This window comes from Nicotiana sylvestris, chromosome 8 (assembly GCF_000393655.2).
Source record: "Nicotiana sylvestris chromosome 8, ASM39365v2, whole genome shotgun sequence".
In the NCBI taxonomy this organism is placed as follows: domain Eukaryota; kingdom Viridiplantae; phylum Streptophyta; class Magnoliopsida; order Solanales; family Solanaceae; genus Nicotiana; species Nicotiana sylvestris.
Window position 1 is genome coordinate 23,406,974 of NC_091064.1, and position 25,800 is coordinate 23,432,773.

Here is a 25,800-nt window from a genome sequence, read left to right on the forward strand (position 1 = left end):
AGCGGTGTTCTTCTTCAACATCTTAAAGATTGGCTCACAGATGATAGTAGATTGTGCTATGAACCGGCTAATGTAGTTAAATCTTCCCAAGAAACTCATTACGTCCTTCTTGTTCTTTGGCGGTGGAAACTCTTGAATGGCTTTGACCTTTGACAAATCCAGTTCTATTCCTCGGCGACTCACAATGAACCCAAGTAGTTTGCCAACAGGAACCTCGAATGCACATTTTGTGGGATTCAACTTCAAGTTGTACCTTCTTAGTCTATTGAAGAACTTCCTCAAATCTTCCATGTGATCAATGGCTTTCTTGGACTTGATGATGACTTCTTCTACATATACCTCGATCTCCTTGTGTATTATATCATGGAAAATGGTAGTCATGGCCCTCATGTAGGTGGTCCCAACATTCTTTAACCCAAACGACATCATCTTGTAACAATACATTCCCCACGGTGTAATGAAGGTCGTTTTCTCAGCATCTTCTTCATCCATCTAAATCTGATGATACCCAGCAAAAAAATCAACAAACGACTGCAGCTCGTGCTTGGTGCAGTTGTCAATTAGAATGTGTATGTTTGCCAAGGGTGGGACTGGCCCGGTTGAGGTCCCGGTAGTCCACACAGACTCTAACATTCTCGTCCTTCTTTGGTACTGGCACGATGTTGGCTAACCATGTTGGATACTCTACTACTCTAAGAACCTTAGCTTTGAATTGCTTGGTGACTTCTTCCTTGATTTTCAAACTCATGTCATGCTTGAACTTCCTGAGCTTCTGCTTTACCGGTGGGCATGTCAGATCAGTTGGCAGCTTGTGCGCCACAATAGATGTTCTCAAACTAGTCATGTTGTCATACAACCAGGCGAATATGTCCTCATATTCCTTTAGAAATTCTGTGTATTCTTCCTTTTCTGCCAGTGACAAATGAATGCTGATCCGAGTTTCTTTAACATTTTCGGCATCTCCTAAGTTAACAATATCGGTCTCGTCCAGGTTGGACTTAGGTTTGTTCTCAATATCCTCAACCTCTTTAACAACCTCTTCTGGTATATCATCTTCTTCTGAGTCCGTTTGTCGCGTTGTCTCGTTACATGTCACAGTCGTTAGTTTATCAAGATAAGTAATAGTAACACTGTAAATAAAGTAAATGAGAGAAAGTAATAAGAGTAAGATTCATAAGAAAAAATCGAAATACTTTGAAAAATTCCATAACTGTTTTGAACATTGAAGATCTTATTGCAAAATTAAAAGGCAAAAGGAAAGTCAACTAGTAAAAAATGAAAAATAGTGCATGATGCTTGTTAAGCCTTGCTACCCCGAGGCTTTCCGGGCTTTGGTGGTTCTGATGGACCAATTGTTGAGGCATGCTCCTTGGCTCACGGCTTGTTGCAAGGTCCTTCCTCCCCCTCCTCCTCGAAAATGACACAACAATCCATGTCATCCTCTTCCTAAAACAAATCCCTCATCTCTGCTAGTGCTTCCTCTTCTTTTGACCCATATATAACATCAGCTGGCTGGAAAATCTTCTCCAAGCAAGGTATCAGATGCTTTAGTGGATAATAAGGCCCGTGCCATGGAGGCAACCATTCATTGAACTCTTTCCAGGTGTACTCGTATCCCAGATCGAAGGTGGTACCGTGTTTCTTCAGCTTGACAGGCTTAGCAATTCCTTGGAGGTTCTTGCCAAGTCCCTTGCCTGGCTCATATCCACACCAGTTCAATATGCTTTTGATTTTGTTGTCCCACCATTTATCCTTATCAATGGCGTTGACTCGCTCGTTATGGTGATAGGTTTCTCTGCCTATCTTCCTTCTCCCTCCGATCGTTGGGATGGTCTGGAGACTGTATATGGGATTGCTACCGTCGCCATGGATGATCACCTCTTGGTAATTCCACTCAAATTTCACTGCCTAATGTAGGTCTGATGCTACAACTCCAGTGGCATGAATCCATGGTCGTCCCAAGAGCAAGTTGTAAGATGCCGGCACGTCTATTACTTGAAAGCGACATCAAACCAAGTAGGCCCCATCTGTAAACACAGGCTGATGGCCCCGTCATTGATCTCATGCATCCCTTTCATAATGTCCTGAGAGTTACCAATGGACAAATGTTGAGGCTGGACCCTCCGTCAATCAGGATTCTGGTGATGAAATAATCCTCGTATTGCACAGCGATGTACAACTCTTTGTTATGACTCAAACCTTCTAATGGCAACTCATCTTCATGGAAAGTGATCTTATGACTCTCCAATACCTGCCCAACCATATTTGCCATCTCTCCTCCAGTGATGTTGCTCGGTACATATGCCTCACTCGGTACTTTTAACAGAGCATTCTTATGAGCATCAAAACTTTGTAGCAAAGCTAGGATAGAGATCTGTGTCAGTGTTTTGTTCAGTTGATCAATGACTGAATGCTCTTTGGCTTGTATCTTCCTCCAGAGGTCGTCGGGCCTAGTTTTAGTGATGGTTGGCCGTCCAAGGGCCTGCTTACTCGACTCAGCTAAATGCTCCGGAGTATAAACCCTGTCGGTTCTTGTCATACCCTGTGCCGCAACTCTTTCCCCAAATTTAGCTTTCCCTTTCCTTCTTGCCTCGGCTGTGTAATCCCATAGTATGGCCTTTGTGTGGAAAGGTGTTATGACTGTCATTGCTACCGGAATGGACACCCTTTCTTTGGAAGGTAACACAACAACCTCGAATGGCGCGAGTGCCTTTGGGGACACAAACTCGACCTCAATTGGTGTTGGCGTATTTGCAGGGGTGGTGCTTTAAGCTCAAGTGGTACGGACATATTCACCTCGGCGTCCCCAGAAGGATGAATCTGGACCACAATCGGGTTAAGGGTGACTGTTGATTTCTTCGGCTCGTCACCTTCTGCGATTAATCCGATCGATCCTTTGGGGTCCCAATCATCCTCTATCTCAATCATGTGAACGCCTCCACCCTTCTGGTCTGGTATAGGGTTTCTGCGGACGTTCGGAGTAGGCTCTTTTGCCGCGATGATCTTGTTGTCAATTAAAGCTTGGATCTTATCCTTCAGAGACCGGCACTCATCAATGCTATGCCATTTCATGCCGGAATGGTATGCACCAATTTTGTTTGGGTTGACCCATTGGGAGGGGTTTTCGAGGGTTATGGCAAGGATGGGGGTGATATAACCAGCGGCTTTGAGCCTTTCATACAGCTGGTCAATTGGTTCAGCAATGGCGGTATATTATTTGGGAGGTCTGCAATCGAAATTCGGTCGGGGTCTAGGAAAGTTTTGGTGAGTGGAAGGCGATTGATAGTGAGAGGGTTGAGCATTGTAGGCTTGGGTAGACATGTGCGGGTTGGGAATATTTTAGTGAAGTAGGTTGATATGTGGGAGGTGGAGGTGATTGGTAAATAGGTGGTGGAGTTTGGTCAGAGGGCGAGGGTGCATGGTAATTTGGAGTAGGTTGATATGTGAGTGGAGGCATCAGGTAGGTTTGGTATTTGATAGGGGATTTGGTTCTCTATGCAACCATTACGACACTCACGTCCCTTTGCTTGGACATGCCACCAGACTGTAGAGTCTTGTTGGTAGCCTGCAAAGCTTCAAGGTTTGTGACCATGCCACTTTTGATACCTTCCTCAATCCTCTCCCTCAGCTTGATGATGTCGGAAATTTTCAGGCTTTTAATCAGCATCAATCTTTCATAGTACTGTGGGTCTTGAGCTCGGACGAAAAACCTGTTCATTTGTTCTTCTTCTAAAGCCAGTCTGACCTTAGTAGCTTCTGATTTCCAACAAGTGGCATACTCGCGGAAAGTCTCTATAGGTTTCTTGTTACAACCCATATCCACATGTGTTAGTTCATGCCATATATTAGTTAACATAAATCCAAGAAGGAATTATCTTTTAGATGATAAGAAGTCAATCCTATTGGTCTTAAGTGATACAAGAGTGTATAAGGGTGATTAACCAGTATTAGAAGTTAAACGAATCAAGGATGTTGTAACTCGTATTTTCAGGTAATCTAGCGGTGATTAATACACTCAAGAGGTCATTTATTAAGGTATTTTAATCATATAATATCCGTATCATAAGTCTTGAAGTCAAACGAGTTATGAAACAAAAGTCGACAAAAGTTGTCGCAACTTAGGTTCATAATTTTACTTAAACATTGGGTCAAATGTTTCTAATCTTTTCTCATAATTTACAAGGTATTACGGGGTGATCTACCAACCAGATTAAAGATCTAGGAGTCTAGTTTCCAACGCATTAAACCGTTCATCGATACAATCTCGGAGTAGACAGATATTCGCGTTTTAGCGAGACTGCGCCAAGCACCTCTCTATGGGGCCCACTAAGTCGGTTTAAGATATTTGGACCTATATAGGATGACTCCAACCCGTTTTAAGTCATTTCTTTTCACTATTTTCAGACCTTAGAACCCTAGGAACATCCTCTCAAGGTTCTCTCAAGATTCAAGACCCAAAAAAGGGCAAACAACACAAATCAAGTGTCGGGAATTCCGTGGCGCTAGTAAGTCTCTTGTTCTTCTTGTTGTTGCTCATTTTTGTGTCGTTCCAGCTCGTGTGGGAGGTTGTTTTAAAGGGTTTATGTTCTGTAAATACTCCCTCATGTTCTTAATATCAATCCTAGGTGATTTCAAGCCTTCTAAAGTGATTCTAGTGCCGAAAAACACTAATTGATCGCTAGTTTCGCTTTTTTGTTGTTGTGGCAGCATTGGAGGGATATTTCATGGAAATTTAAGGTCAAATTGGAGTTGTTATTTCTGTATAAAGGTAAGGAACCTCTTACTCTATATGTATTTAAGATTATCCAAGTTGCAGCTAAGCCATTGAAGCTAGAACTTGTGAAATATATATCGAAAGGCTTGGAAGTAATGTTATTGTTTTGTGGACTGTTTTGCGTTGTTGTTGGGCTGCGTATTTTACTACTATCTTGTGGAGTTTTGGAGGAGTAAGGGTGTGGAGAAACACCATATATATGTAGGGTTATGGGCTGATAGTTATTCGTAACATTTCCAGGTTGTTTGACACGACTACGGTGGTCGTCGTATGTATGGAGTGATTAGGCTGTGTGTGGACTATTTTGGGAGGCTCAATATGTTTATTATTGATGTTGTTTGGGCTGTTTGGTGATTGTTTTGAATGGTGTGAGGTCATATATATAGGGGAGGTGCTGTCCGTTTCATCGTAAAATAGGTTGTGGTCGATACATAATAGTTATGACGCTTAAATGATAACGATAGTATCGTTTCTCTTATTGTAGACTAAGGAGTTTTGACAATTGCATAGCTTGAGATTGGGGCAGTATATACAAGGTATGTGAGGCTATCCCTTTCCTTCTTTTGCACGACTCCGATTGTACATAATGTAATGAACGAGCTTCCAAAGATACTCTACTCTTAGAAGCTAGCAGTACTTACATTGTTTTCCCTCTTATGGAACGATTGATGTTAATGTTGCTTCTCTTATTCTTATGTTATCAATGTTGTTGGTACTTCCTGATTCTTATAAGGTTCATAGTGAAGAGTTAGTCCTAATAACGTGTACAGAGGATACCGACCTTACGTCACTCCGAAAGGTTTAGAATGTGATTCCATGAGTCGAGCATGCATTATATATATGTATCTATTTTACTCTACCGAGCCACGCTATAGTTGGCCGGGTACGGCACCTATTGTGCAACCACTGATCAGTTGGGTTTTACCGAGCTCCACGTGGCCGGGTACGATTCTACCGAGCCTATTATGGCCGGGTACGATATGATGATAATGATGCCCACAGAGGCGAATGCTTTAAAGGTTTATGTATTTATACATATGTATCATGCATTTCATGTAAGTAGCCCTCAGAGGTACTAAGATGTTACAAGTTGTATATTCTCTATCCTTGCTTACATTACTGATCGTATTTATGGTTCCTTGCCTTACATACTCAGTACTTTATTCGTACTGACGTCCTTTTATTTGTGGACGCTGCATGTCGTGCTGCAGGTCCTGATAGACAGGCAGGTGCAGCTCCCCCACCACAGTAGACTGTCCAGTTCAGCGGTGATTGGCGAGATCCCTTCTCCGGACTTGCCTTGGTCTTGGTATGCAATTTTTGTTATAGACATTATGGGTATGTCGGGGCCCTGTTCCGGCTATGTTGCAACACTTATGTTCTTTTAGAGGCTCATAGACAGGTGTCGGCTCATGTATAGTTTGGTATGCCTTGTCGGCTAGTTTTTGTTGTATAGTCTTTCATAGTAGCGTGGTAGCTCATACCTTATATGTAGTTTCTTGATTGTCTGGTCATCCCCTGCTATGTATGTTCATGTCGTCATATTTTATTGCTGGTTGTCCATGATCTAGGTCTACCATTTATATTGATCTCGTCAGCCTTAAAAGATAATAATGAAGGTTAGATGAAATGTACGTTGGTGCTCGACAAGTGTGGTCGGGTGCTAGTCATGGCCCTTCAGTTTGGGTCGTGACAAACTTGGTATCAGAGCAAGTCTGTCCTAGGGGTTGTCTATGAGCCGTGTCTAGTAGAGTCTTGATTATGGATGTGTAGCGCGCCACATTTATAATCAGGAGGCTACATGACATCTAGGGTTGTTACCTTCTTCCTGAATCTAGATCGTGCGTAGAGTTGAGTCGTAAGTGTTCGTCTCTAATATTCACCTTGTTTTTTTCAGTGATGCCTTCGACTAGGAAGCAAACGATTAGTAGACGGCTTGATACAGCAACGGGAGAGGGTACCAGTCAGGTGCCCCAAGTCAGAGCAGGACAAAGTGAGGCTCAAAGTGAGATGCCCTCTCATACCTCATCTATTCCATCTCCTCCAGAGGATATTAGAAGGCACCCAGCGCCTCCAGTTCCTCCGTCTGGCACTCCAGACAAGGATATGCAGAGTGCTTTGCAGTTATTGACTAGCTTGGTAGCTGCTCAGGCTCAGAGGCAGAATACAGGTGCTGCTGAGAAACCAGTTAGTACAAGAGTTCGTGATTTTATTAATTTAGACCCTCTAGTGTTTACCGGATCAGACCCCAAGGAGGACCCACGGACTTTTATTGACCAGGTTCATTGTACACTTCGGGTTATACATGTTAGTGATACAGAGGTAGTAGAGTCGGCTTCTTATCGGCTACGGGATTTAGCGATTCTCTGGTATGATAGTTGGGAGAGATCCAGGGGTCCGAACCCTCCTCCAGCTGTGTGGAAGGAATTTTCTGAGGCCTTTCTTCGTCACTACTTGCCAGTTGAGATACGACGAGCTAGAGCTGATAAGTTCTTGAACCTTAGACAAGGTAATATGAGTGTGCGAGAGTACAGTATGCAGTTTGATTCTTTGGCAAGGTATGCTCCCCATATGGTGGCCGAGATGAGTGATAGGGTGCATATGTTCGTGAATGGGTTGGGACCACATCTAATAAATGAGTGTACGACAGCCTCCTTGGTGGAGGGCATGGATATTTCCCGTATTCAAGCTTATGCCCAGACCCTAGAGGATCGTAAGCGCCAGCAGAGGGCAGTTAGGGAGCAGGATAGAGGCCAGCATAAGAGGGCGAGATTTGCAGGGTATTCTGATGACTTCAGAGGCCGCATCAGGCCACAGTTTTCGAGGAGTTCGGCGCCACCTGTAGCTAGTGCTCCTCCACAGTTTCAGAGGCCTCGATATGATCGATCCTATTCTGGTCCAGGTCAGAGTTCGCGGGCATCTGGCTCGCAACATCACAGGGATACTAGTCAGATGAGACCCCCAACACCACATTGTGATCAGTGCGGCAAGGCCCACTTTGGACTGTGTCGTCGAGGTTCTGATGCATGCTATTCGTGCGGGCAGCCTGGCCATATGATGCGGGATTGTCCTAATAGAGGAGGTGATGGTATGGCTCAGCCGACTGGATCTGTGTCTGGTTCTTCCTCATCAGTTCGACCTCCAGCACGGGGTTTTCAGCAGTCGACAGGTCGTGGTAGGGGTAGAGGTGCAGTGCCGAGTTCGAGTGGTGCTCAAAATCGAACCTATGCTCTAGTAGGTCGACAGGATCTCGAGTCGTCTCCAGATGTTGTTACAGGTATTATATCTGTGTTTTCTTATGATGTATATGCGTTGATTGATCCGGGATCTACATTATCATATGTTACACCCTTTGTGGCTAATAAGTTTGGCATTGAACCTGAATTGATAAGTAAACCCCTCGCGGTATCTACTCCGATAGGAGATTCTGTGATTGCTAGAAGGGTATATAGAGGTTGCACTGTGATGATTTGTAGTCGTCAAACCTCGGCAAATTTATTTGAGTTAGAAATGGTTGATTTTGATGTGATAATGGGAATGGACTGGTTGGCCTCATGCTATGCAAATGTTGACTGTCGTACGAAGATGGTTAGGTTCCAATTTCCGGGTGAACCCATCATTGAATGGAAAGGGAACATTGCTACACCGAAAGGTAGGTTTATTTCCTATCTTAAGGCAAGGAAAATGATCTCAAAAGGTTACATTTATCATCTCGTTCGCGTTAGGGATGCGGAGGCGAAACCGCCTACTTTACAATCAATCCCTGTGGTCAACGAATTCCCAGATGTTTTCCCAGATGAACTCCCAGGCCTTCCTCCTGAAAGGGAGATTGAGTTTAGCATTGATGTGTTGCCTGACACTCAACCGATCTCTATTCCTCCATACAGAATGGCCCCGGCAGAGTTGCGAGAGTTGAAGGTGCAGTTGAAGGACTTGCTGGATAAGGGCTTTATTAGGCCTAGCACTTCACCTTGGGGTGCACCAGTCCTATTCGTGCGGAAGAAAGACGGGTCGTTACGGATGTGTATCGACTATCGACAGTTGAATAAGTCTACTATAAAGAACAAGTATCCACTTCCAAGAATTGATGACCTGTTTGACCAACTCCAGGGTGCCAAGTATTTCTCTAAGATTGATTTACGTTCAGGGTATCATCAGGTGAGGGTTAGGGAGAAAGATATTCCAAAGACGGCCTTCCGGACAAGATATGGGCACTTTGAGTTCTTGGTGATGTCGTTCGGGCTAACAAATGCCCCAGCATTTTTTATGGATCTCATGAATACTATATTCAGTCCCTATCTTGATGTGTTCATGATTGTATTCATTGATGACATTCTAGTGTATTCTCGTTCGGAGGCGGAACATGCGGGCCACTTGCGGATAGTATTACAGACGCTTTAGGATCGTAAGTTATATGCTAAGCTCTCCAAATGTGAATTCTGGCTGAACTCAGTAGCATTCCTTGGCCATGTGATATCTGATGAGGGTATTAGTGTCGACACTCAGAAGATCGATGCAGTAAAGAATTGGCCGAGACCTACAACACCATCAGAAGTCCGCAGCTTCCTAGGGCTAGCAGGATATTATAGGCGGTTTGTAGAAGGATTTTCCTCTATATCATCACCATTGACTAAGTTAACACAAAAAGCTACCAAATTCCAGTGGTCTGACACTTGTGAATGTAGTTTTCAGGAGCTGAAGAATCGATTGACATCTGCACCAGTGCTCACTCTTCCTGAAGGAACAGAAGGTTATGTGGTATATTGTGATGCCTCAGGTATAGGTTTGGGGTGCGTATTGATGCAGCGTGGGAATGTGATTGCTTATGCATCAAGACAATTGAAGAAGCATGAAAAGAATTATCCAACCCATGATTTGGAATTGGCTGCAGTAATATATGCTTTGAAGATATGGCGGCACTACTTATACGGCGTCCATGTTGACATCTACACAGATCACAAGAGTTTACAATACATCTTCAAGCAGAAAGAGTTGAATTTGAGGCAGCGTAGGTGGCTTGAATTATTGAAAGACTACGACGTCGAGATATTGTATCATCCCGGTAAAGCCAATGTTGTGGCAGATGCTCTCAGCCGTAAATCAATGGGAAGCTTAGTACATATTGAGGCAGGTAGATGGGGGTTGATTAAAGAGCTTCATCAGCTAGCCAATATGAGAATCAGATTGTTAGACTCTGATGATGGAGGTGTTACTGTACAGAATACATCAGAATCATCTTTGGTAGCAGAGGTAAAAGCACGACAATATGAAGATCCTATCTTAGTACGATTAAGAGAAAGCATTCAACAGTGTAAAAGTATGGCTTTTGGGATCGGAAAAGATGGGGCACTGAGATACCAGAGCCGATTGTGTGTGCCTAATGTGGCAGGGTTGCGAGAGAAGATTATGAATGAGATTCATCAATCCCGATATTCCATCCATCCCGGCTCGACAAAGATGTATCATGATGTCAAGGAGCAATATTGGTGGGATAATATGAAGAAGTCTATTGCAGAATTTGTAGCCCAGTGTCCCAATTGTCAACAAGTAAAGATAGAACATCAGAAACCCAGTGGATTGCTTCAAAATATAGAGATTCCGACCTGGAAGTGGGAGGTGATTAATATGGACTTCATTATTGGATTACCTCGCTCTTATCATAAGTTTGACTCCATCTGGGTGATAATTGATCGACTTACAAAATGTGCCCATTTTCTGCCAGTAAAGACAACTTACACGGCTGAAGATTATGCGAAGTTGTATATCAAGGAGATTGTTAGGCTTCATGGTGTGCCCATATCTATTATATCAGACCGAGGAGCTCAATTTACGGCTAACTTTTGGAGGTCTTTCCAGAAGGGTTTAGGCACACAGGTAAATCTCAGCACTGCATTTCATCCGCAGACTGACGGACAGGCTGAACGTACCATTCAGACACTGGAAGATATGCTACGAGCATGTGTTCTAGATTTTAAGGGGAATTGGGATGATCATCTTCCACTCATAGAATTCGCCTATAACAATAGCTACCATTCCAGTATTAAAATGGCCCCATATGAGGCACTATACGGGAGGAGATGTAGATCACCAGTTGGATGGTTCGAAGTCGGTGAAACAGAATTATATGGGCCAGATTTGATTCACCAAGCTATTAAGAAGGTGAAAGTGATACAGGAGCGATTGAGGACGGCACAAAGCAGGCAAAAATCTTATTCTGATGTCCGACGTCGTGATCTAGAGTTTGAGGTTGGTGATTGGGTTTTCCTGAGGATCTCACCAATGAAGGGTATTATGCGTTTTGGGAAGAAAGGTAAGCTGAGTCCAAGGTATATCGGGCCGTATAAAATTCTTCGACGGATTGGACAGGTTGCTTATGAGTTAGAATTGCCATCCGAATTGGAATTTGTCCACCCGGTATTCCATGTATCTATGTTGAGAAAATGTATTGGAGACCCTTCTCGAGTCGTCCCTATCAAAGATGTACAAGTTACAGAGGACCTATCATATGAAGAAGTGCCAGTGGCGATATTAGATCGGCAAGTCCGCAAGCTGAGAACAAAAGATGTAGCTTCCGTCAAAGTATTATGGAGGAACAAAAATATGGAAGAAATGACATGGGAAGCAGAAGAGGAGATGAAGTCTAAATACCCTTACTTATTCCAGAATGAAGATAACAAGGATGCTGGTGGAAGACAGGATACATTGGAAGGTGAAACGGCTCTATGAGGTAAGCAATAATTTGAGAATACTCCTCCTTAATACAAAATGGTGATATGTAGATAATGTAAATACGCATAATGCTTTGTGTAGCCTTGTGAAGCCATATGTTGGGCTTAATTACATGCAAGTTTTGCTAGTGACCATTTTATAGGGGAAAATTGATCGGAAATTTCCATTGGAATCCACGATGATTTAAACTCCCCATAAACCCTTACATTCGAGGACGAATGTTCCTAAGGGGGGAGGGTGTTACAACCCATATCCACATGTGTTAGTTCATGCCATATATTAGTTAACATAAATCCAAGAAGGAATTATCTTTTAGATGATAAGAAGTCAATCCTATTGGTCTTAAGTGATACAAGAGTGTATAAGGGTGATTAACCAGTATTAGAAGTTAAACGAATCAAGGATGTTGTAACTCGTATTTTCAGGTAATCTAGCGGTGCTTAATACACTCAAGAGGTCATTTATTAATGTATTTTAATCATATAATATCCGTATCATAAGTCTTGAAGTCAAACGAGTTATGAAACAAAAGTCGACAAAAGTTGTCGCAACTTAGGTTCATAATTTTACTTAAACATTGGGTCAAATGTTTCTAATCTTTTCTCATAATTTACAAGGAATTACGGGGTGATCTACCAACCAAATTAAAGATCTTGGAGTCTAGTTTCCAACGCATTAAACTGTTCATCGATACGATCTCGGAGTAGAGAGATATTCGCGTTTTCGCGAGACTGCGCCAAGCACCTCTCTATGGGGCCCACTAAGTCGGTTTAAGATATTTGGACCTATATAGGATGACTCCAACCCGTTTTAAGTCATTTATTTTCACTATTTTCAGACCTTAGAACCCTAGGAACATCCTCTCAAGGTTCTCTCAAGATTCAAGACCCAAAAAAAGGGCAAACAACACAAATCAAGTGTCGGGAATTCCGTGGCGCTAGTAAGTCTCTTGTTCTTCTTGTTGTTGCTCATTTTTGTGTCGTTCCAGCTCGTGTGGGAGGTTGTTTTAAAGGGTTTATGTTCTGTAAATACTCCCTCATGTTCTTAATATCAATCCTAGGTGATTTCAAGCCTTCTAAAGTGATTCTAGTGCCGAAAAACACTAATTGATCGCTAGTTTCGCTTTTTTGTTGTTGTGGCAGCACTGGAGGGATATTTCATGGAAATTTAAGGTCAAATTGGAGTTTGTTATTTCTGTATAAAGGTAAGGAACCTCTTACTCTATATGTATTTAAGATTATCCAAGTTGCAGCTAAGCCATTGAAGCTAGAACTTGTGAAATATATATCGAAAGGCTTGGAAGTAATGTTATTGTTTTGTGGACTGTTTTGCGTTGTTGTTGGGCTGCGTATTTTACTACTATCTTGTGGAGTTTTGGAGGAGGAAGGGTGTGGAGAAACACCATATATATGTAGGGTTATGGGCTGATAGTTATTCGTAACATTTCCAGGTTGTTTGACACGACTACGGTGGTCGTCGTATGTATGGAGTGATTAGGCTGTGTGTGGACTATTTTGGGAGGCTCAATATGTTTATTATTGATGTTGTTTGGGCTGTTTGGTGATTGTTTTGAATGGTGTGAGGTCATATATATAGGGGAGGTGCTGTCCGTTTCATCGTAAAATAGGTTGTGGTCGATACATAATAGTTATGACGCTTAAATGATAACGATAGTATCGTTTCTCTTATTGTAGACTAAGGAGTTTTGACAATTGCATAGCTTGAGATTGGGGCAGTATATACAAGGTATGTGAGGCTATCCCTTTCCTTCTTTTGCACGACTCCGATTGTACATAATGAAAGGTTTAGAATGTGATTCCATGAGTCGAGCATGCATTATATATATGTATCTATTTTACTCTACCGAGCCATGCTATAGTTGGCCGGGTACGACACCTATTGTGCAACCACTGATCAGTTGGGTTTTACCGAGCTCCACGTGGCCGGGTACGATTCTACCGAGCCTATTATGGCCGGGTACGATATGATGATAATGATGCCCACAGAGGCGAATGCTTTAAAGGTTTATGTATTTATACATATGTATCATGCATTTCATGTAAGTATCCCTCAGAGGTACTAAGATGTTACAGGTTGTATATTCTCTATCCTTGCTTACATTACTGATCGTATTTATGGTTCCTTGCCTTACATACTCAGTACTTTATTCGTACTGACGTCCTTTTATTTGTGGACGCTGCATGTCGTGCTGCAGGTCCTGATAGACAGGCAGGTGCAGCTCCCCCACCACAGTAGACTGTCCAGTTCAGCGGTGATTGGCGAGATCCCTTCTCCGGACTTGCCTTGGTCTTGGTATGCAATTTTTGTTATAGACATTATGGGTATGTCGGGGCCCTGTTCCGGCTATGTTGCAACACTTATGTTCTTTTAGAGGCTCATAGACAGGTGTCGGCTCATGTATAGTTTGGTATGCCTTGTCGGCTAGTTTTTGTTGTATAGTCTTTCATAGTAGCGTGGTAGCTCATACCTTATATGTAGTTTCTTGATTGTCTGGTCATCCCCTGCTATGTATGTTCATGCCGTCATATTTTATTGTTGGTTGTCCATGATCTAGGTCTACCATTTATATTGATCTCGTCAGCCTTAAAAGATAATAATGAAGGTTAGATGAAATGTACGTTGGTGATCGGCAAGTGTGGTCGGGTGCTAGTCATGGCCCTTCAGTTTGGGTCGTGACATTTCTTCTTTAAGTTCTGGATGTAGAACACATCTGGTGCATTCTCCGTATTGAACCTCAACCTGTCCATGAAATCAGATGCCATACTTACCCGGTTCGACCACTTCTTCGGGTCTTGGGTAATGTACCAAGACAGAGCATCTCCTTTCATACTTCTCATAAAAAGCTTCATGCAAATCTTTTCTTCCTTTCCTACTCCGACCAACTTGTCGCAGTATGTCCTTAAATGGACTCTAGGATCCCCTGTACCATCAAACATTTCGAACGTAGGAGGTTTCTTTGTAGTTCAATCCCTCGATTCCCTTGCTTCCTTCAACACCCTGAACTCGGCTAGTCAACTTCTTGAGTTCTGTAGCTAGGTTCCTGATAAGGGAGTCTTTGTCATCAGACTTATGTGTGCTTGAGATGGGTGGAATGGAGTGTGGTATGGTTTCCACATAGATGGGGGTGTTATGGTGAGTGTGGAGATGATCATTTGCGGAGTTCAGTGGTTCATGGATGTGTAGCGGGGTGTTGTTGGAAGTGTGGCAAGTGTTACAGTGGTGATGGGGAACGGGATGGTTTTGTGGTTTCGGGATGTTTTGTGGAGGTGTGGGGTTTTGAGTGTTAGGAAAGTTGACATCTGGGGTGGTGAGGGAAAACGACAAGCTTGCCAAATTTCGGACTTGATCACGTTCCTCCTGAAATTTCAGCAGTTTCTACTCGAGTTTGGAGACACCTTCTTTGGAGACATGAGTACCCTGAGTGATTTCTACCCGTTCAACCGAGTTTTCCTTTCTGATGTTGCTCAAATCTTCCATTTTTCCCTTGTTCCTGTTTATGACGGACTAGGAGGAGTGGGTGGATGGCCTTGGGATCTTGTGGAGTATGATGACGATGCCAGAGTGCATGAACTAACCTTTGGGGAGGGGAATAAAACAAAAGTAAAAACAAAAAGGTAGCAAGTTAGTGTGGATTATAAGGAAAAGATGTCGCGATATTTAAACACATAGTGCGAGAATATAAATTGTGTCCTAATTTGGGAGCCTCGTTGTGCCGGAAGTAGGCCTAGCGACAAGTTGATTTGGAGAACTTAAAATGCTAAATGCCTCATTTTATTGATAAAAATAAGACGAATCCCAAAAATGACATGAAAATAGCAGAAGATAAAATGTCACTACTGGCCATTGGCCTTATTACATTTAAAGCAAAAGAAAAGGAATCCTAACTACTTGGTCCAAGAAGGACCTTCCCCAGACTCGGCATCTTTGGCTCCGTCGAACAACTTCACCAGCTCACGAAGTCCCAGCAGCAAGTAAGCTCTGGCCAGGTGTCCACCTTCGTTTCCTTCAGCGTTCTGGCAGTCGGTTACTCTCTTCCTCACTTTCCCTTCCAATTCAAGTAGACTGTACTCCAGATATTCCAACTTTTCTCTAGCTTTGGTGGTCCTCTCTTTACACTCGTTGATTTGGCCATTTGATAGAAGACTCCTCCACTAGTCCAGCAAGAGTGAGGGTGTGCTAACCATACCGAAGTTGGGGACCTCGTGCCTCATGTTTCTGCAAGACAAAAGGGTTAGGCCCTTAACCTCACTAGACTCGACTATTAAATACCAATAATTGGCATAAGCAGCATTTAGTTCTCCAAATAAATGCACAGAACGTGGTAATGTCCGTTTGGGTTCCAAGGAAACCCAGTGGACTTTGGACAAGTCTATCTTAAAGAGTCATTATGTGGACAACATAACTGACTCGGCTAGGTTTTGACAGTGATGCATGCACAATTAAATAGAGTAGGGTTTCTATGGGGTATTAGACTGGTACCCTTGAGTGGAGAACTCAAGAGTGAAAGACATGGAACCGTCGGCTACACCGTTGGTTGACTAGTTTTACCGCAAATACGCCTTTGCCAAATTTAGGGGTAATAATATCGGAAGGGCACAACCACTCATTATAAGCGTTGCTATGGTATTTTGTTTGGCACGAGTGGAATATGATATTGAATATGAAGTTACAATAATTAAACAAATTGTTATGTATTTTCACATTCATAAGTTAATAATTACAATAATTGTTCAAAATCACAACAGTATTAAAGGAAAGTGGTAAAAGAAAACATTAAGAGAAATAAAGAGAAGAAATGAAGAGCCAAGTCAGTTTTCGAAGTAGGAGAGCGAAATAAATACTTAAAGGCATTAAAGACATTCAAGGAAGCATAAAGTCACAAATAACATGAAATGGTAAAAGCCTTAAAGAAATCCCCAGTGGAGTCGCCATGCTGTCGCGTCCCCTTTTTCTCACGAAATTGGGCTTATGACATTTGGGAGGTTTGATTTGAAGAGTCACCACCTAATGATTAAGTGCATTGGGACACTAGGAAGAATTTGTTTAGAAAAACCAGAGTTTGGGTAAGGGCTAGAAATTATCTCGAGGGGAAGGTGTTAGGCACCCCTCAAGATCCACTAGTGTTATTCCCGGCCATGCTACAATTGTGACTTAAGTACAAAAAATAAATCAGCGAATAAGGGTTTCAAATATAAGGGGTTGTCACATTGTGATTGCAAATAAGTTAAAGTTTGAGTAAACAAGGAAGCTGAAATTTGAGAAAAAAGAGTTTTGAAATTTTGAAAGTAATAAAATAAACAAGTAAAGGGAAGAGGGTCCTAGGTTTATAAATAATATGGATCACATCAGGCAATACCCGGTAATCACTCCTCAGAAGAGGGGTTACACGTGTTATTAGCGCACCGGTCATCATATCCATATCTACCGTTTCCCATCCCATTGAGGTATTAAACGCGGAATGGTTTCGTTTACTTATTGCATGCTAGTACCCGCCTCAATCCTATCAGTCCCGGAGGCATTTGGGACTACTAGCCCTAAAGGGAAGGGATATTTGGGCGTTGTAAGGTTTAAAAGGATAAAATTCTAAAGCGACAAACAATAACACATAAGGCAGATATGGGAAACACATACCAATTTAAAAGGCTCAGACAGGCCTCCGCACTTAAAGGCAGATTGTTTAGCATGTCTTGCACATACTAGTTATGGTCTGAATTAAACTTAAACGTTAAGGAGGCAGACTGGTCTATTACACATTTCAGATAAGAAACCGGAATCAGACCTGCCTACTGGTTGGAATTAATAGAGTCTGATTCATTTAGCTAATTTACCTTATAGCTTGCCTAGGTGAAATCTATAGGCATGATATCTAAATACGAGAGAAAGATACTGATTTCAGAAAAAGATTTATTAAGCAGGAACATAAGTTCTGAAAGCGTTTAAGCAATGCCACTATTGATTTTAAACTTATAAGCAAGTTGAGGGATTCAGATTAGTTGCTTATTCCTATAGGCATGCTTTCTAAGTGTGACTGATTTTAACCTTTACGAAAATGCAGAAATCCTATAGGCATGGCGTCTAAAATGCTGATTTTTATTATTTAAGCCTATATATCGTTTGCATAGTGATGGATACATATGCAGTATTTAGAAACCCTATAGACATGCTTTATATATGATATGCAAAATGCAGAATCCTATAGTCATGTTCTCTAAATGAGATGCAGAAATGCAAAAGCTATTGATATGATATATATGCAGAACTTATATGTAGGATTTCTAAGATGCAAATGTGCAGAAATTTATAGACAGGATTTCTATAGGAAAATGTAGAAGTGCAGAACCTAAAACAGGATTTCAAAGATGCCGAAATGTAGAACTTGCCATGATTTGCAGAAATAAAGACCTAATGAGCATGATATCTACCCTTATGCATACATGAGTACCCCCTCCCCTTTTCACTATAAGACCCCATGAGTTATTACAAATTATTACAGCCCAGAATGAAGAAAAGAGAGTAAAAATTACATCAGAAAGCTAAAATCCCAACCAAGGAGAGCCTGATTTGGATTTTTGTCTGAAGCATGAAGTAAACCAACTCCAAAGATCAAATTCCAAAGCCTTTCTCCTATTTGGGATGTGTCAGAGTTCCCTAAGAGTCTCAAGTGGACTCCGAGCAGTGCTTACACCCAAATATATTGCAGAATTGGATTATAGTGCAGTGTGGAATGGCTAGCCCTCAAATGTCCAAGTCTAGAGGGAGCTCAAGGTCCCAAAGCAAGGCTCATAGGAAGGGGCTGAACGTAGAATCTAAGAGAGAGTGCAAGTGCATAGAGGGGATTTTGGGGAAGGCGAAGACAAGCTGGTGGTCATACCCAGCAATTAGGAGTGCTGGCACACCCCTAACCAGCCTGTTAGCCACATTGTTTGGGAGTTAGGATCCACTAAAGGATCATGTCCAGACATGAGCAGCAATTTGGATACTGCCATGCCTGAACCTTAACTCAAACACATAGAAGGGAATAAGGGTATGGGGAATTCACACAGCAACAGATGCAAAGAGAACAACATATTCAATACAGAACATAAACAACAAAGTAGACAAGATTGTTAAAACTGTAAAGCAAACACATAGGGATGAAGCCGAAAGTTAAATTAGAACATACCAGTTTCAGGAAAATAAGAAGAGAAGAGCAGTAGTAAAGCCAAATTGCAAACACAGAGCTAGAAGATTTCAGAAGATAGTAGAGTGTTGAATTGAGAATGTATGAGTATTGAAATTGAAAGTTTTCAATAAGTGTTGTGTAAGTGTTGAACTCAAGGTCTTAAAGAGTATTGAATTGGAAGTCCCTAAAAGTACAGAAGGGTCGTGCCCTTTATAGTGCAGAAAGCAAGTAAGAAAATGTAAGAAAATAGTTTCAAAATCAATCACATAAGGTCTCCCTTCAATTAAGGGATTCTGATTTCAAACGGGCAAGATAATTAAGGAAAGAGTTTGATCAAGTTCTTTTCCAAAGTAGCACAAGAAGGGTAAATACACAAAAGTTATTTAAGGAAAGAGTTTGATGGCAACACGATTTGTGCAAATAAGGAAAGGCAATCAATCAACAGCCAGTAAAAAAATCAGAAATTGAGTTTTGGTATGAATGAATCCAACCAAAAAAGGTGAAGAAAGGTTTAATTAAAGAAAAATCAGTATCAATCAATCGATCCTTATTAAAAGGAATTCTGAATCAATCAAAAATTGGCAAAACCTTTTTTGAAGGAAGAATTCATCATATATAAAGTGCACAGACATGTGAATCAAGAAAGAGATGTCATGATAATTAGAAAACCCTAGCATAGAAAAGTTCAGAGTCAAAGAAGTTCGAGTTTAGTACAAAGACTCAAAACAAGTCAGAGAAACCTAGAGTTCCAAAATAGAACCGTAGTCTCAAACACAAGATCGAAACTCTCCAAAAACCCCAAACCCTAGGGTTTTCAACGCGAGTCAGATACAGAGAAAAGAAGACAAATAACGGAAACAGGCTCAGAGGTCTTTTTCAGAGACTTATGAGGAAAAAAAATATATGTAATAGCAAGTTTGAAACAACAAAGTGAGAAAGCTGATTTGAAGCATAAAGAACACATTTTAAGAAAGCTTGAAACTTAAACAAGTTTCAGAAGAGAAATGAGATAGTATAGCACTTAATAGAACAGTAGAGGAAACATGTTTATTAAAGAACTCAAACAAAGTCTAGAAGAAGGCAACTAAAGACCTAAAAGCTTATCAAAAAATACAGAAAAGGAACATAGGGGTAAACGAACACATAAGATAAACATGTGAAAGCATGATATAGAAACCAGTAGATGAAAGAATGGAGCACAATAGAAGAACATGCAAAATTAGGAAAACATAAAGATAAAGGAGAATAACATGATAGGTAGGAAAAGAAAACATACAAACATAACATAGACAGATACACACAAAGAAAAAAAGAGGAAGAGTCTGAGAAACATTTCGAAAATTTTTCAGAAACACTAAATCGAAGAGAAATAAATTTTGAAAGAAAAAATTGGGGAAAATGTTTTAAAACTCCAGTAGAGCACAGATATAGCATAGATTTAAGAAAACAGCCAGAAAAAAACCTCGAATGGCTAGGGTTTTAGAGAAACCCTAGAAATGAGAAAGGCTTGGAAGAAAAATCTGATCTTATGTCTGATGAGTTAGAACCAGGCTCGAAATGGTTTAGATGTGCCGGAGCAAGGAGGGAGAGGCTTCAAAACCATGGATTTGAGAGGATCTGAACGGACACCACTGAGGTCAGACCTCAAAGTTTCGAACCCCAGACGTTTGAGAGCGGAGGGATATGAGTACAGGCCATCCATGGCCTGAGAAGCCATAGATTCCAGTGAGGTTATGGTCAGAGAGGATAAAAGAGGCTATGGTTCCATGGAACCTTCGAGAGAGCTTGAGAGAGGAGAGTATTCAAAGGTGGCTGAGAGACGGAAATGAGGGGATTAGGGTAGGATCGGTGGATTAAAAATGGTAAGGGGTGATCGTGGCCGTTGATCAAAACGATCAACGGCCTGGATTAAAAGTAAGACCGAGTGGGTTAGTAAATGGGTTAAGGGGGTTGGATTAAAATTAAAATTGGGCTGGTCCAATTGGGGGTTAAGATTGGGTCAATTGGAGGCTAAAATTGAAATGTAATGGGGCTAAAATTGAAACGAAATTAGGCTAAAATTTACATAGCCAGTTTTTCCCTTTTATTTTACAAAAAATAGTAAAAATGATTTTGAAAACAAATTAAAAGCACTGGATTAGTTTATAACACATAAATATTAATTTAAAAATACTGGAACCTATTTTATGATTATAAAAATGCTATTAAATCTTAAAGTAGACTAGAATTGCAATTATATGCAATTTAGCTTTAAAAATACCAAATAAATATGTAAAAATATATAAAAATTACTTAAATATATGCTGGTATAAATATGGAATAAAATAAATTATTCACCAAAATTGATAATTTTGGGAGTAATAATTGATTTTGTACTTCTAAAATGGACAATAAATTGGTTTTAAAAATCTTTTAAAAATTGGAAAAAATACTAAAACACTTGGGCATGCTTATATATGCATACATGTGTTATTTTGAAAGTATTTTGTAAATATAAAAAATATACAGGGAAAAATTAGGTATCAACACAACTTAGTGAGTAATAAATATAAATAATGACTGAAAGTAAGAAAAGACGTAAAATACAAGGCATTCTATACCGAAGCAGTAAAAATCACTTACAACCAGTAGACAGTGAAGAATCGAGTAAAATCCCTTTTTAACAAGTAAAACAAGTAATTGACAGGTAAGTAAACAAATAGAAGTTCGCCCATCGGGCACAATATCAACAAAACCGCCCCTCGGGCAACATCTCAGAACAGTACCAGCCCCTCAGGCAATCACATGTAACAATACAAGCCCCTCGGGCTCAAATCTCAGAACAGTGTCAGCCCCTCGGGCTCAATCTCACATCACAATGGGTACCCGCTCTCACTTGGGGTTTACAGAAACCAGGAGGGGCCCCTTACGGCCCAAGCGCAATATCAAGCCATCTCGTGGCATCAAATCTAGGCCCTCGGCCTCATAACAATCAAACCACCTCATGACGTATATATCTCAGGCCCTCGACCTCATAAACAATATCAACAAGCCACTTCGTGGCGTACATATCTCAGGCCCTCGGCGTTAAATCAGTATCAAATTTTCCTCACAACTAGGCCCTCGGCCTTACTCAGTCAAAATTACTCACAAGCCCCTAGGGCATTAGTAAATAGTATTTCTCAGCCCCAAAACATTATTTAAAATATCATTTAAGTCTCAAAGCAGAGTAAAAAGGGCTGAGTAGTAAAAAAGTGGAAAATAACATGACTGAGTTCAATTAGTAAATCAAAACAGTGAGGAAATAGTAATAAAAATCCCTGAAGGATTCAAATGATTAGCACGAAGCCCAAATATGGCAATCAGCCCAAATCATTAATGATAACTAATAAGTTTCAGTCAAATGCGCGGTATAATCATCAATCGGGACGGACCAAGTCACAATCCCAAATAGTGCACGACCCCACGCTCGTCATCAAGCGTGTGCCTCACTTCAATATAGCACTACGTTGTGCAATACGGGGTTTCAAACCCTTAGAGCATCATTTACAATCATTACTCACCTCGAACCGGCTAAATCTCTAACTCGCGACGCTTTTTCCACTCGAATCGGCCTCCACGCGCGTCGAATCTATCCAAAATTAGAACGAATACATCACAATGCTAAGGGAACAAAGCCCAAATGAAAACAATCGAATTACCGCAAAATTCCAGAATTTGGTCAAACCTAACCCCCGAGCCCACATGTTGGAATTTGTCAAAATTCATAAAACTAGAGTCCTTATACTCTCACGAGTCTAACCATACGAAAATTATCCAATTCCGATACCATTTGGTCCTTCAATCATCATTTAACATTTTTGAAAGATTTCACAATTTTCTCCCTAAATTCCATCCCAAATCACGAATTAAATGATGAATTCAATGATAGATTCAAGTACTCTAGCCAAATTTGAGTTAGAATCACTTACCCCGATGAATTTCTTGAAAAACCTTCAAAAAATCGCCAAAATCCGAGCTCTATAGGTCAAAGTATCAAATAAAATCCAAAACCTCGTATTTATAGAGTACCCCACAGATTTCCACCTCTGCGGACCGCACAAAATCTACCACGATCCGCACAAGGCCAGTGCGGTCCGCATAAAAACGACCGCGGCCGCACAGGATTTCCTCTGCAGTGACAAGCTTTAGTGTTTTTTCCTTAACTTTCACTACATATGTCCAAATTGCGAAGGGCTACAACTTTTGTTTTTGAATCATCTCAAAATTCCTTGTAGATCAAAAGATATGAGCTTCCGAAGTATGACCAGTGAAATGTCCCCCACCGCGGCCGCACTACATTTTGTGTGGTCCGCACAACACCTACCGCGGCCGCACTTCATTTTTTGCGATCTGCACAACACATACCACGGCCACACTCCTTTTTGTGCGAACTGCATGGGTGGGTTCCGAGGCCTACAACCCTTCTGGACCTGCTACAACTATGATTTTCGGCCTAAAACATCCCGGAACCTACCCGGAACTCCTGGAACTTCAAACCAATTATACCAACACATCCCATGACATCGTTCAAACTTGTTCAAAACTTCGGAACACTCACAACAACATCAATCACAAATTTAACATAGGATTCAAGCCTAAGAACTCCAAGAACTCTTAAATTATGCTTTCGATCAAAAAGTCTATCAAATCTCGTCCGAATGACCTAAAATTTTGCACACACATCCCAAATGGCATAACAAAGCTTTTGTCACTCTCGGAATTCCATTCCGACCCCTATATCAAAATCTCGCCTATCCACCGGAACCGCCAAAATATCAACTTCGCCAATTTAAGCCTAAGTCACAAATCATCTCCCGAAGCTAACCGAACCATCGGAACTCACTTCCGAGGCTTCTAACACATAAGTCAACATCCGGTTGACTTTTCCAACTTAAGCCTTCTTAAAAGAGACTAAGTGTCTCAAACTTCACCAAACTCATTTCGGACTCGATCTGACCAACCCGATACCACAAAACACGGAAAACGAAGCATAAAGAAGCTGAAATGGGGGAAACAGAGCGGTAAATCATGAGACGACTGGCCGGGTCGTCACATGTGAATATCTGCTTCGCATGTCCTCCTCGGACTCCCAGGTCGCCTCTTCAACTATTTGGACCCTCCACTGAACCTTCACCGCGAAAATCCTCTTGGATCTCAACTTGCGAACCTGCCTATCAACAATGGCAACTGGATCTTCCTCATAACCCAAGTTGTCATCTAACTGAATCGTGCTGAAGTCTAACACATGTGACAAGTCGGCATGATACCTCCGGAGCACAGACACGTGGAAAACTGGATGAACTCCCGATAGACTGAGAGCTAAAGCAAGCTCATAAGTAACCTTCCTAACTCATCCCAACACCTCAAATGGGCCTATAAACCTTTGTCTCAACTTGCTCTTCTTCCCGGACCTCATGATCCCCTTCATCGGCGAGACTTTCAAGAGAACCTTCTCACCCACCATAGATGACACATCATGTACCTTCTTATCTGCATAACTCTTTTGTCTGGACTGTGCGGTGAGAAGTCGCTCCTGAATCAAATTTTCCTTTTCCAAGGCATCCATCACCAAGTCGGTACAATATAACTTAGCCTCGCTGGGTTCAAACCACCCGATAGGAGAACGACATCGCTGACCATATAAAGCCTCAAATAGAGCCATCTCGATGTTGGACCGATAAATGTCGTTGTAAGTAAACTCGGCGAAAGGTAAGAATCGATCACACTGCCCTCCAAAGTTAATCACACATGCTCTAAGCATGTCCTCTAAGATCTGAACTGACTGCTCCAACTGCCCATCGGTCTATGGATGGAATGGTGTGCAGATCTCTACATGGGTTCCCAACTCACCCTATACCGCTCTCCAGAAATGCGAATTAAACTGAGGGCCTCTATCTGATATGATGGAAAAAGGCACACCTTCCAACTGAACTATCTCCTAAATATAAATCTGGGCCAAGTTGGTCAATCTGTCGACAATTACCCAAACTGCATCAAACTTTCGCAAATTCCACGACAACCTAACTAGGAAGTCCATAGTAATGCGCTCCCACTTCCACTCCGATATAGTCATATGCTGGAGTATGCCACCTAGCCTTTGGTGCTCATACATAACCTGCTAGAAATTTAGGCATCTAACTACATACTCAACTATGTATTTCTTCATCCGCCGCCACCATTAATGCTGCCTCAGTTCGCGAAACATCTTCGTGGCACCTGGGTGAATGGAATACCAAGAACTGTGTGCCTCCTCTAGAATCCTCTCCCCCAAGTCATCGATAATTGGAACACATAAACGACCATGGAGTCGCAGAACACCATCCTCGCAAATAGAAACCTCCTTGGAACTACCCTATAGTACCCTTTCTCTGAGAAGAATCAAATGCGCATCATCAAATTGTCAAGCCTTGATCTGCTCCAATAGCGTAGAATGGGCAACAATGCATGCAAAAACTCGGCTGGGCTCTGAAATACCAACCTCACAAGTCTGTTAGCCAAGACTGAATATCCAAGGCTAGCGGTCTCTTCTCCGCTGAAATGAATTCCAAGCTACCCATACTCTCTACCTTTTTGCTTATGGCATCTGCGACCATATTCCCTTTGCCCGGATGATAAAGAATGGTGATGTTATAGTCATTCAATAACTCAAGCCACCTACACTGCCTCAAATTTAGATCCCATTGCTTGAACAAATGCTACAAGTTGTGATGATCAGTGTAAACTTCACAAGACACCCCATAAAGATAATGCCATGAGATATTAAGAGCATGAACAATCGTGGCCAATTCTAAATCGTGCATAGGTTAATTCTTCTCATGGGGATTCAGCTGGAGTGAAGCATATGTAATAACTCACCCCTCCTACATCAATTCACGAACCCAAACCAATACGTGAAGCATCGTAATACACATTATACATTCTCGAATCGGAAGGCAATATTAGGAAGGATGTTGTAGTCAAAGTTGTCTTGATCTTCTGGAAGCTCGCCTCACAATCATCGTACCAACGAAACTGAGCACCCTTTTGGGTCAACCTAGTTAAAGGTGCTGAAATAGATGAGAAACCCTCCACAAACCAGCAATAATAACCTACT

At 41.6% G+C, this 25,800-nt stretch overlaps 1 protein-coding gene across 1 annotated transcript; it reads right to left on the minus strand.

Moving 5' to 3' along the window:
• Window positions 1–15,408: 15,408 nt before the first annotated feature.
• LOC138874788 (uncharacterized) lies at window positions 15,409–24,369 on the minus strand. The gene is made up of 3 exons (XM_070153573.1): window positions 24,089–24,369; window positions 23,875–24,019; window positions 15,409–15,675 (listed from the first exon to the last, which is right to left on the minus strand). Exons 1-3 carry the CDS (start codon window positions 24,367–24,369, stop codon window positions 15,409–15,411), a joined length of 693 nt encoding a protein of 230 aa, XP_070009674.1.
• Window positions 24,370–25,800: the final 1,431 nt, after the last annotated feature.